Raw genomic sequence first — 12688 nt, 5'->3', positions numbered from 1 at the left:
GTAACTGTCGTCATCCAACCGTCACTACCGCCCTCCCTCCCTGAAAGCGCCGGCGGGCAATCAGTTCGCGCACTTTTCTGCTGAGTGACATCGCGGACGCCACAGCACTGCGAGCATGGAGCCCGCTGCGACCATCGCTGCAGTTATGGCCGTTGTCAACACCTCGCACCTTATCAGCCACCTTTTCCAGAGGCAGATGGTGAGAAATCGGGCGAGGAGGCTACGGCAGCGCGATGAGGACATGAAGTCTGAGAGTGACACAGACCTGTCACAAAGCACGGGACCCCGCGCCGTGGACATCATGGTGGCAATGGGTCATGTTGATGCCGTGGAACGGCGATTCTGGGCACGTGAAACAAGCACTGAGTGGTGGGACCGCATAGTGCTGCAAGTCTGGGATGAATCCCAGTGGCTGAGAAACTTTCGCATGCGGAAGGGAACTTTCCTTGAACTTTGAGTTGCTGTCCCCTGCCCTGAAGCGCAAGGACACCCGGATGCGAGCAGCCCTGACTGTCCAGAAGCGAGTGGCCATAGCCCTCTGGAAACTTGCCACGCCAGACAGCTACCGGTCAGTCGCGAACCACTTTGGCGTGGGCAAATCTACCGTGGGGGTTGTTGTGATGCAAGTAGCCAAGGCAATCGTTGATGTACTGCTGTCAAAGGTAGTGACCCTGGGAAACGTGGAGGTGATCCTAGATGGCTTCGCAGCGATGGGATTCCCAAACTGCGGTGGGGCCATAGATGGAACTCACATCCCTATCCTGGGACCGGACCACCAGGCCAGCCAGTACATTAATCGAAAGGGCTACTTTTCCATGGTGCTGCAAGCACTGGTGGACCAAAGGGGACATTTTACCAACATCTACGTCGGATGGCAGGGCAAGGTTCATGACGCTCGTGTTTTCAGGAACTCTGGTCTGTTTAGACGGCTGCAGGAAGGTGCTTACTTCCCGGACCACAAAATAACTGTTGGGGATGTCGAGATGCCTATAGTGATCCTCGGGGACCCAGCCTACTCGCTAATGCCATGGCTCATGAAGCCCTATACAGGCACCCTGGACAGTGAAAAGGAACTCTTCAACTACCGTCTGAGCAAGTGCAGAATGGTGGTGGAGTGTGCTTTTGGACGTCTCAAGGGGAGATGGAGAAGCTTATTGACTCGCTCCGATCTCAGCGAAACCAATATCCCCATTGTTATTGCAGCTTGCTGTGTGCTCCACAATCTCTGTGAGAGCAAGGGGGAGACCTTTATGGCGGGGTGGGAGGTTGAGGCAAATTGCCTTGCTGATGATTACGCCCAGCCAGACAGCAGTGCGATTAGAAGAGCCCAGCGGGACGCGCTGTGCATCCGGGAGGCTTTGAACGCTAGGTTCCTGAGTGAGCAGGGTAACCTGTGACAATTTTGTTGGTTTACAGAGAAGCTGAACCTGCCCCCGTTTCTTTACCCAGTGACTGTTCACAATCCTCTCCAGTTTCATACCCCGTTCACCCCCTTCCAACCCACGTTTAAAAATAAAATCACTGAAAATTTGTTAATGAACAACGTTTTATTTATTACTGTTTTCGCGGTAAAGTGTTGAAACTGGGACGCAGACTGTGGTGGGGAGCGGGTGTAGTGTACTCATGCAAAGGACGCTTCTAAACTCGAGGAATGCCAGGCTCCTGCTTCTACAGTGGTCCGCACTGGCGGACTGATTGTTTGAACGGAGCCTGCCACCCCTCCTGTTCGGGACTCTGTGTGTGGGGGCTATGTGACTTTGTGGCAGGGGGAGGACGGTTACAGATTCCCTGCTGCGTGGCTCTGTGATCCAGGATAAGGACCGCTGCATAAGATCTGTAACCGCTCTGCCACCGCCAAAAAATCTCATAGCCCCCCGCCCCCAACAGACAATGAAAACCACCTCCCAGACTGACCAGGGTGCCTAGTGACTGCACTGTGTGTGTGACCTGCTGCTGAACCTGCCCCTGTGTCTGTACCAACCACCTTTCCCCCCCCTTAAAACAGACTGTCATCTAAAAAAAAATATGATGGAAACAGCAATTAAGAGAAACTTATTTTTTATTAGCAAATGGACAGTTAGGGGATGAAACTGGGATGGGGGATTGGGTGATGCGGGAAGGAAAGGACTTATCAAATTTTGGGGAATGACAGCCTCCTGCCACTTGAGCAGTCTGCAGGGGTAGAGTGACAGTTTTCACGGGCTCTGCAGCCCCTCCTTCTTGGTACTTTCGGTGAGGGGGGTATGGGACTTCGTGGCGGGGGACGGTGGTTACACATAGACTGCAGCGGGGCTCTGTCCTCCTGCCTCCGGTCTTGCAGAACATCCACAAGGCACCGGAGCGTGTCCGTTTGCTCCCTCATTAGTCCAAGCAGTGTTTGAGTCGCCTGCTGGTCTTCCTGCCGCCACCTCTCCTCCCGTTCGCTGTGTGCTCGCTGGTATTGGGACATGTTCTCCCTCCACTGACTCTGCAGGGTTGCCTCGGCTCGGGAGCAGCCCATAAGTTCTGAGAACCTGTCGTCCCGTGTCCTTTTACGTCTACGCCTAATCTGCGAAGGCCTCTGGGAGTCTGACAGGGTAGGTCGGGAGACAGCCACAGCTGTGGGATGGGAAAAAGGGAGTGAATTCCTCAGAAAGATAAATTTTTGGGTGAACAAAGAAAATAGTCTCTCTGTGAAAAAGACCATTCACAGCACCTATCACATGCGCACTCAGGACAAGGTCGAATTTTCGGCCTTCGCATTCAGTCCCTGGGGTCCTGCAGTGCAGATCACAGAATCGGAACAGCACAGCGGAATTTGTGTAGTGGGCTGACATGGTAAGCCGTAGACTTGTGGCATTTTAAATCTTTAATAATAGCACTGCCCTACTTTCACGTTCAAAGCAATGCTCCTAGCATTGGCCAGTTCCTGCTGCCAGCAATCTGGCAAGCATGAACTCTGCCCTTGTCCCACCCCCTCGCGGCTGTCCCCGGGAAAGATCCCTCTATGCTGCCCCTCTCCCGCCTCCACCGCATGGCTGTAAACCGGCGGTTACAGTTCTGTAAAGGAACAGGGAAGCAGTCCCAATACTAACATTCCCCTAATTCAAAGCAGGTGACCATGAGCGACATCACTCTGATGCGTATTTCAGACAGCGACAAAGAACGCATGCTTCGGGAAAACCTCCAAAGACCAGGGCCGTATGCCGCCATACTGTGCAAGGCAATGATACCGGAGTACTTGATGGTAGCCTGGGGCGGAAACGTTTCATACTATGGAGGACACAACAAGGCCGCTCTCCCACGGACCTCATGCAAAGGCTTTCCAATTACCTCCAGGAGAGCTTCATGGAGATGTCCCATGAGGATTTCTGCTCTATCCCCGGATATATTGACCGAATTTTACTGTAGCTGCACTGGCAAGGGCTAAACAGTACAGCACCTAGGGCAAACCGATCAAGATATACCGGACATTGTTAGATTTTTTTGCAGCAGTTGCACTGCCAAAGACTAGAACTTTAAGTGCCTAGGACAATCTAATCATGAAAAAGCCAGAGTTAATATTAATATTCTTTTATAAATAAATGTTTACATGTTTAAACCACTTACCGGCTGATCCTTCCCCTGATTCTGGGTCCGGGTTAACGCCTGGGGACGGTTGGTACGGGATCTCTGTGAGGGTGATGAAGAGATCCTGGCTGTCTGGGAAATCAGCGTTGTAAGCGCTGTCGACTGCCTCGTCCTCCTCATCTCCTTCCTCTTCTTCCCCGTCCACTACCATCTCAGAGGAAGCGGGCATGGACAATATCCCATCCTCAGAGTCCACGGTCAGTGGTGGGGTAGTGGTGGCGGCCGCACCTAGGATGGAATGCAGTGCCTCGTAGAAACGGCATGTCTGCGGCTGGGATCCGGAGCGTCCGTTTGCCTCTTTGGTCTTCTGGTAGCCTTGTCTCAGCTCCTTGATTTTCACGCGGCACTGCGTTGCATCCCGGCTGTATCCTCTCTCTGTCATGGCTTTGGAGATCTTCTCGTAGATCTTTGCATTCCGTCTTTTCGATCGCAGCTCCGAAAGCACGGACTCATCGCCCCACACAGCGATCAGATCCCAGACTTCCCGATCAGTCCATGCCGGGGCCCTCTTTCTATTCTGAGATTGCATGGCCATCTCTGCTGGAGAGCTCTGCATCGTTGCCAGTGCTGCTGAGCTCACCACGATGTCCAAACAGGAAATGAGATTCAAACTGCCCAGACAGGAAAAGGAATTCAAATTTTCCCGGGGCTTTTCCTGAGGGCTGGTCAGAGCATCTGAGCTCTGACTGCTGTCCAGAGAGTCAGAGTGGTGCACTGTGGGATAGCTCCCGGAGCTATTAGCGTCGATTTCCATCCACACCTAGCCTAATTCGACATGGCCATGTCGAATTTAGCGCTACTCCCCTCGTTGGTGAGGAGTACAGAAGTCGAATTTAGGAGACCTCGATGTCGAACTAAATAGCTTTGTTGTGTGGACGGGTGCAGAGTTAATTCGATTTAGCGCTGCTAAATTCGACATAACCTGCTAGTGTAGACCAGGCCAAAGTTACTATGATACTCACTGGAATATTTAGACAGGGAAAGAAAAGAGCTCCTGCTGGAATCAGAACACTGAAAATTTAGTGTTTACTCTACCTACTGTCGTCTTGTTCATATTGTAGCTAACATCGTGAGATGAAGTGGCTATTTGTTTGGTCAATAATGGCATTTTAGAAGGAATACTATTTATTTCTTTTAGGCCCTTACGACTGCAAGAGAGGAGAAACTGTCATGTTTTAACTAAGTCTCAACTTTAAATATATCTTAAGAGCCATATCTGATCTTGTTGGCTGACCTTCTTACTGGAAACAGATAGGAGTATCCATACTAAGAATAATTTTAAAAGGTTGCAAACCTTTCAAGAGTCAATTTTGTTTAAGTACTGGTATTCACCATGTAAGTTGATTTGCGGAGGGTGGGGTATTTAAACACAGCTAATCAAAATAGAAACTTTACAGTCTTTTACACGCTCATCTAGGATTTTGGAAGAGTTATGGTAGTGTCCCCCGATCTAGACAAACTTATGCAAACAAAGTTTTCAGTCTAGTCTTACTTTTTTCTAGGCTGAAAGTTTGTGCCATCATGCAGACCTTTGTAGTAAAGCTTTATGTAAATATTCTGTTCACTATTACTGAATTAAGTGCATGGATCTTTATTAAATCAAAGCATACAAACAGAGCCAAAAGAAACATGAAGTGCACCTTGTGCTTCATGAACACAGTGCCATTTTAAAATGCCCTTAGAGTTAAACACGTGTTTGGGGTTTTTTTAAATATAGCAGTTAATCTTTTTTAGACAGTAGTTTGAATATTTTTTGTATACTGCACATTAAAAGGAGACTATTGCTTAGAATTATAAGATATAAACTATAACAGCCTCACGTGTGTAGACAACTTGAGAACTTGGAAGATAATGTTTAATATAGATTTACAACCTTTGCTGATGATAAAAAGAAACTGGAGCTGCCCATAACTTTAAAATGAGTCTTTTATACAAATTTATATTTAAGGAGCATGAATCTAGTTCAACAGGACTGGCATACATGTTAACTTGAACAAAGCTAAACAGACCCCACTCCCAAAGAGGGCCAATTCTAGAACAGAGGACTAAAAATATACAACTGCTTTAAGTAGTTGCCCATTCAACAAAGGATCAAAACCTATTTTAAAGTGCACTTAGCTTGTAAACAAGCTATCCTAAAACTTCTGTCTTGCTTAAGTTTGAATACCAGTATGACAAATTGCTACAAATCATGTAGCAACAGCACACAAACAGACTTGTCACTCAGTGATCAGTCTGACTGCCTGAGAAAGCAGCAGATTTGGTCGTGTCTAAAAGCTGCTGTTGCAGGTGAAGTATCCCAGAAGTTGTACTCTACTCTGATTTAAGATTGGAGGGATTACAAGGGCTGTTTAAATTTATAGTTCTGCAAAAGCCTGTTTGATAGGATGCAAATTCACCTTTTAGCTTGAGTTTTAAACTGATTTTGGGGGAGGGGGGAGATGTAGAATTCAGCATTTTTTAGTTGCACAGTAGGTTTCTCCTAGATGTTGCTAGAATTCTCTGTCATGCCAAAGAGACCTAGCATTACATTTTTGTACTTATTAATGGGATTCTCAGCAGTTCTACGTGCGTCGGACGAAGTGGGTATTCACCCACAAAAGCTTATGCTCCAATACATCTGTTAGTCTATAAGGTGCCACAGGACACTCAGTCTGGATCTGTAAAAAAACAACAAACACGGCTACCCCTCTGAAGTTTGTTTACATTTGCAGGAGATAATGCTGCCCACTTCTTCTTTACAATGGCACCTGAAACAGAGAACAGGCATTCGCATGGAACTTTTATAGCCAGCGTTGCAAGGTATTTACGCGCCAGATATGCTACAAATGCGTATGCCCCTTCATGCTTCGGCCATCATTCCATTAGCGATTGGCTGAACAAGACGTAGGACTGAGTGGAATTGTAGGCTCTGAAGTTTTAAATTGTTTTATTTTTTGATTGCAGTTATGTAACAAAAAAGATTTGTAAGTTGCACTTTCACAATAGAGATCGCACTATAGTACTTGTATGAGGTGAATTGAAAAATACTATATTTTTTATCATTTTTACAGTGCAAATTTGTAATCAAAACTATATAAAGTGAACAAGGTACACTTTATTCTGTTATTGAAATCAATATATTTGAAAATGTAGAAAAACATCCAAAAATATTTAATAAATTTCAATTAATATTCTATTGTGTAACTATGATTTAAAACTGCAATAATTGGGATTATTTTTTTAGTTAATAGTGTGAGTTAATTGCAATTTAATCGACAGCCCTAAAGGAAATACTGTAGGCTTCTTCAGTATAGATTTAATTTCCTTCACAGTACAAATGCAAAAATTCAGGACTCCATGAACTTGCATCACCAGATTATTCCATCTGAAAGTCCTATGATAAGTAAATTACATCACATTGCTGTGCTCCACTTAAATGAAGTATGCCAAGACTATATTTGTTTTACCTAACAGATGAAATGACAGCCAGAAGATCCTTTATGTTTTCTGGAGTCCCACTTGGGTATCTTCTGTCCCAAATTACTACAAGTTAGCTGGGCTAGCTTGTTATCCATATATGCATTGATTTTATCAATATTTGAATGATTTGTCCCAGGATTGCTGATATCTTTCAGGATTCGCATAGCAGACCACACAACCTGCAGCATGGCAGAATGAGTAGATCTACATCTATTTCTGCAGTCTGTGATCTGAACTTAAAACTGCACTTCTTCTGAATTTCTTAATGTTGCTTCCTGTACTAGTCATCAGGTTATCCAAAACAGTCAAAATATAAAACCCTAGTTTGAACCAGACATTCATCTTAGAATGCATGTTTCACTCTGCTGGCAACATTGCTTCTTAAATTTGGATTATAATGGGACTCTGCCCTTACTTCCTGGTAGACATTGTGTACTGGACTACAGTGCCCCTATCACTGTAGCATTTCAGTATCTAATCATGTTCTGTAAACCCAACAAACCCTGATATCTTCTAGGAAGTGAGGGCATGATCCCAATAAAACTTAACAAGTAACCACCTGTTTAACTAGACAAAGTGGTGAACTTTTAAATCTTAATTGACAATTGTCTGGAACAAAATACCCAACTTTAGATCTAATCTGTTTTAAGTAACCTACTACAAGATGTCTTTGGTGGAATCATGATTTTTCCTCCAAGCTTGTGTCTGAGCCAACTGTACTTTCACGCTCCTTTGTGCCAAGAACACAACTCCTCGCTTTGCCACTAAGACTTTACTCTGGCCCAGGGGTAGGCAACCTATGGCACGCATGCCAAAGGCAGCACGCGAGCTGATTTTCAGTGGCACTCACTGGTCGGGTCCTGGCCACCGGTCCGGGGGACTCTGCATTTTAATTTAATTTTAAATGAAGCTTCTTAAACATTTTAAAAACCTTATCTACTTTACATTCAACAATAGTTTAGTTATATATTATAGACATAAAGAGACCTTCTAAAAACATTAAAATGTATTACTGGCACGCAAAACCTTAAATTAGTGAATAAATGAAGACTTGGCACACCACTTCTGAAAGGTTGCCGATCCCCTCTCTGGCCAGTAGCCTTCCAGAGTGAAATTCAATGCTGTTAAGGAAGTCCTTACAGGAGAGTCCTATAACTAATTGCTCATCTTCAATCCAAGCAAGCAAGACTGCCACTCTGAACTTCAAGGTCCTGCCCAAAACCAACTGTCAGAACTGCTGAGCCTTCAAGCTGCCGTTATAAACTGTGAGTTCTGAATTCCATTGGTCTCCCATTTGTCTGTACTCAGTACAAAGCTCAAACACAACTCACTTCTAATTCGTAAATTTAAGTTTCTCCTCCTGATTTGAAAGTTCAATTACTTGTGTAATGAGTAAAGATCTGTATTTTTCTGAAGTTCACTCAAATACTGTTTTTTAAAGGCCACTTAACACTTACACTGACCCAATAAGACAAGAGAAGTTACTCTGCTTCTCTACAGAAGCAACCTTTCCCCTACTAACTTCACATCATCACATATTTAGTTACTACATCACAACTCAAACAAGAAAGTAAAGCCATTGAAAGACTTTACCCTGCTGCTTTAAAGGTATCTTCACCTTTAATCACTTTAACATGCACTAATAACTAAGCCATACAGAGTTTACATTAATCTTCCATTTCCCTTAACACTGAAATAAACAGTCACAAAGGGAAACATAGTCAATTTGTTACTGGCTGTACAGGTCAAAATCTAAAAACAGCTGGGTCAGTTTAATTCACGTTTATTTACAAAGAAGTTGCCATATTTCAAAAACTTGTTATTTGCAGAGCTCGGTTATCACTGTCCTGCAAACCAGCACTATACAGTGCATTTCTGAGACAATATAGCAGCCTATCAATTACTGAGGAAACACCACTGAAGTTTTATTGTAGCCAAGGTATGAACAAAGACCTTCACAGAACCAGTATTAACAGTGCAAAGTAAGCCTCCCTTCCTGAGTAAGTGTTAATGTGCTCAACTACTCTAAAACAAATCACCCTTCACATCTTTCCATAGCTAACATACCATATTTGGGTTTACACAGACTTTAGGCAAAAATGACATCATTAATCTTCAAACCAGAACAGGCAGAAAGTTTTTCCTCCACCTATAATGTTACAGACTTAGAACCAAGAAAGTCTTTGACTTTGACCTTGCCCTATTATTTCCTCTGGTTAATATTTTTACCTTTCTCCATGTATCTAATGAGCATTATAATTCAGGTCTGCTTCAAAAAAGCTCTGGGAAGATTAAGGACTTTTCACAGGATATTTCCTTACAGATAAGATATGTTATGCACTAATATTTTTCTCTCCTTGGATGTCAGTCAAAAACACCTAGACCTCAGATCGGATCCAGCCAAAGGGCATCTATACTATGCCCAGCTGAAAAGCACATGGGAAATGTGCACAAGTTCATGTAGACTGTAGTCACCCAAAGATGAGGTTAAAGCACAGAACTAAAAGCCAGGTGCTTGGGTTCTTTTTAGCAGTGTAAGACAATAAAACCTTATCCATCTGTTTCCACTTAAAGGGAAATAATCTTCTTTGTTCTGCAGAAACATAAAAGCTTAGTGGCTGGGGTAAAGTGTTTTGAGATCTTTTGATTGCTACCATCAGTACAAAGTAGAGGTGTGTCTAGATAATCTGATGATTGATGTTTTAAAAATTCACAGGGAGGTGCAGCCCTCAGGACAACAGTCCCTTTATCTACTGCTTTGTACAAAGCCACCAGCAGGCTTGACCTCTGCAGCAAATGCTCCACCAAGCAGAGAAGCCTGGCCTACTAGGCTCTTCAAAACAGCCCTGAGCCTTCAAAGTCTCTGTAATGTTTTATTGATATGGTCATGTACACATCCACGTATAATTCTAATGAGTGGGGGGGACAGGGGCTAGCCTGCTTCAAACGGGGCTTGCAGGGCCCCTCCTCTGCTGCCTTGTGGCAGGCGCAACAGCCTGATGCCACACTGCTGTCCTGGGGCACAACGTGGTGCCACGACACCACTATCCTCCAGTACCTCGCACTGGGATCTCCCCCCTCCAGGTGCGTCTGGTCCCAGGCAGCTCGTCTGCCAGGACACACCCCACAAGGGCCAGGAGCTGAGGGGCGAGGTCAGTGCAGCGCTAGCCCCCGAGACACACACACGGGGTTACGGCCCCAGGAGAAGGCAGGGCCCGGCCCACACCGGCGCGGAGAAGGTCCCCAGCGGAGCGGAGAGCAGGGCCGGGCTTCCAGCGGTAAACACCCGCACACCCACCGTTGACGGTTGCCAGGGACGCCCCCTCCCCTCCGGCAGCCAATGACAGCAGCCGCCTCGGGCCCGCGCCCTGCCCCCAGCCCCCTCCCGCCCCAGGGCCCGCACTGCAGCAGCCGCAGGGAGCAGGCACGGCCGGGCCGGGCGCTGCTCACCATGCTGCGGTCGGTCAGGCGGCGCTGTCCGGGGGTCCTTGCCCCGTGCTCGGTCCGTGTCTCGTCCCCACAGGGTGACTTAGCAGAGTTCTCGGTCGGAGAAGCGCACCACGCAGCGGGAGTAACTGCGAGCCCTGCGTACGGCAGCCATCTTCCCGGAGAGTGAGGGGCAGGAGGACCGGGAGCAGCCGAGACCCTGGCCCAGACAGACCCCCACGAGCACTGAGAGAAAGGACAGAGCGTCGCCCTCCCGACGCACGGGCCGTTTAACTACGGAGCGTCGGCCGTGAGGACTGCAAGTCCCAGCATGCAATACACCATTCCGCCTGGTTCCCCGCTTGGCTCAAGGTGGAGCGTTGCCTCCTGGGCAATGTAGTCTCTGTACTCCGCTCGAGGAGAAGCATTGCATTCTGGGAATTAAATTGTTTTTAACAGGCCAATCAAATGGAAAGGAAGCACAGACATGTTTCAGAGTAGCAGCCGTGTTAGTCTGTATCCGCAAAAAGAACAGGAGTAGTTGTGGCACCTTAGAGACTAACAAATTTATTAGAGCATAAGGTGCCACAAGTACTCCTGTTCTTTTAGTCTCCCATGGGCTATTCAACTAGAGATGGGAGCAGTGGCTGCTGGGACCTGTAGTTCCTGCGGGTTGTATGTACTCCTGCAGGTAGGGCGCTAAGGATGGGGGTTGCTGTTAGCTGATCCACGTTGTAATGACAGTGTGTTTCTGCTGGGGCTAGCCTGGTGCATTATCTGCCTGCCCAAAGATCAGACCCAGGCATTGTTGAAGACCATACGTAGAATTACTCAGTGTGGACCAAAGAATAATGTATAATAGCCTAGTAATACAGCACCATTTTCAACCAGTCGAATCCAACGGATATAACAAACTTTATAATTGTATATGAATCGCGTCACCCACCACCGACATGCAGCCATCTCTGGGATGAAATAGGCATCTGTCTGACAATGCTACTCAACAGTGTAGGATCCCACTCCTAAATTGGTATAAGATAGCCCAGACATCTGGATCATGTGAACTCCTCTTGAATTGTGCACAGGAGCAGGAGTCTGTGTTTTCTAATAGAGTCTGATGCAGGATCGTGGCCAAGCAGACTTGTGGACTTCCACTTTAAGTAGCATAGGGAATCTTAGGGAGGTAGAATTGACTATCCGTTCACCACACAAGCATAAACACTACACACACACGTCTCCCAAACCCGTTTCATTTGTGGTCTGAGAATAAGAATGAGAAGTTTCCACTTTAAAGGAAAATGTTATAAAAAGTTATGAGCAAGTGAAAATATGAATTTAGAACCTGATCATCCTTCAATTGCAATTGATTGCAAAACTCCCATTGACTTAAACAGGATCCAGGGTTCTAGGACTAAATTTTGCCCTTTGTTGCACCAATGCATCTTAGGGAAAAGTTTGCTTCTTACAATGGAAATTCTTTGAAACCCAAATGACCTAATTATATCATTACTAGGGCTGGCAAAACAGGAAGTCTTGTCTTTAGCTCTGACTCAGAATCCTATCCTGCTTCCCTCTAAGTCAACAGCAAAACTCCAAAGTCCTCAGTAGGAATATGACTGAGAGCCTAAAGATTATTTCTAAGGCTCTGATCGTGTAACATTTTTCATGCAGGATGACCCCTATACCCGCACACAGCCCAACTGACTTCTCTCGGGCTCCATATGGACACCAGGATGTATCCACGTGGAACAAATTGCAGAATCCGGGCCTAATTTTTTTTTTAGTGCTAAGTATGTTTAGTAATAGCCAAGCTTTAGATGGATTTTATCTCTTGAGAACTTTAAAAAAATTTCAGCAAAACTCTTCAGGTCACCTGTTATTTAAAAAATAATAAATGTAGTGGTGCCTCAATTAGCCAAATGTCAAAATGAGTAAATTTGGATAACAGAGGTTTCTAATAGCTGTGGAAATTTTCAGAGTAAGTATAAATAGACCTCAGGGGATATGACCCTGTTTTAGACAGCGGAGAGTTTTGGATAACTGAGGAGCAGATGACAGCTTTTCAGAACTATCATGAACATATATCATCCCCCACACAAAATATACTTGTGTGAATGGGCTAGTAGAATTTTGTAAAACTGGGGCATACACTTATATACATAGATGTGAGACATTACAATAATGATTTAAT

At 45.6% G+C, this 12688-nt stretch overlaps 2 protein-coding genes across 3 annotated transcripts in view; both read right to left on the bottom strand.

The window, feature by feature from the left end:
- The window catches only part of FBXO9 (F-box protein 9), a 50316-nt gene extending 39414 nt beyond the window's left edge, over positions 1-10902 (bottom strand). Inside the window, exon 1 of one of the 2 annotated variants that reach the window (XM_005300222.5) lies at positions 10522-10902. In XM_005300222.5, the coding sequence (XP_005300279.2) occupies positions 10522-10524 (3 nt within the window). In that variant the 5' untranslated portion in view covers positions 10525-10902. The remainder of the gene's footprint in view (positions 1-10521) is intronic. The other variant, XM_005300223.5, reaches the window with a different exon arrangement.
- Positions 2042-6105, bottom strand: LOC135982221 (myb/SANT-like DNA-binding domain-containing protein 1). The gene is made up of 2 exons (XM_065587801.1): positions 3589-6105; positions 2042-2598 (listed from the first exon to the last, which is right to left on the bottom strand). Exons 1-2 carry the CDS (start codon positions 4361-4363, stop codon positions 2132-2134), a joined length of 1242 nt encoding a protein of 413 aa, XP_065443873.1. The 5' UTR covers positions 4364-6105; the 3' UTR covers positions 2042-2131.
- Positions 10903-12688: the final 1786 nt, after the last annotated feature.

Source organism: Chrysemys picta, chromosome 3, assembly GCF_011386835.1.
Source record: "Chrysemys picta bellii isolate R12L10 chromosome 3, ASM1138683v2, whole genome shotgun sequence".
NCBI classification, from domain to species: Eukaryota; Metazoa; Chordata; order Testudines; family Emydidae; genus Chrysemys; species Chrysemys picta.
Note: the sequence above shows the minus strand (reverse complement) of the source record. Positions and strands in the feature narration are given on the sequence as shown.

Coding starts and splice junctions, on each gene's coding strand:
- LOC135982221 (XM_065587801.1), bottom strand. CDS start 4,363: ATGGAAATCGACGCTAATAGCTCCGGGAGCTATCCCACAGTGCACCAC. Junction 2,599..3,588: donor ATCAGGGGAAGGATCAGCCG/GTAAGTGGTTTA, acceptor CCCATCCCACAG/CTGTGGCTGTCTCCCGACCT.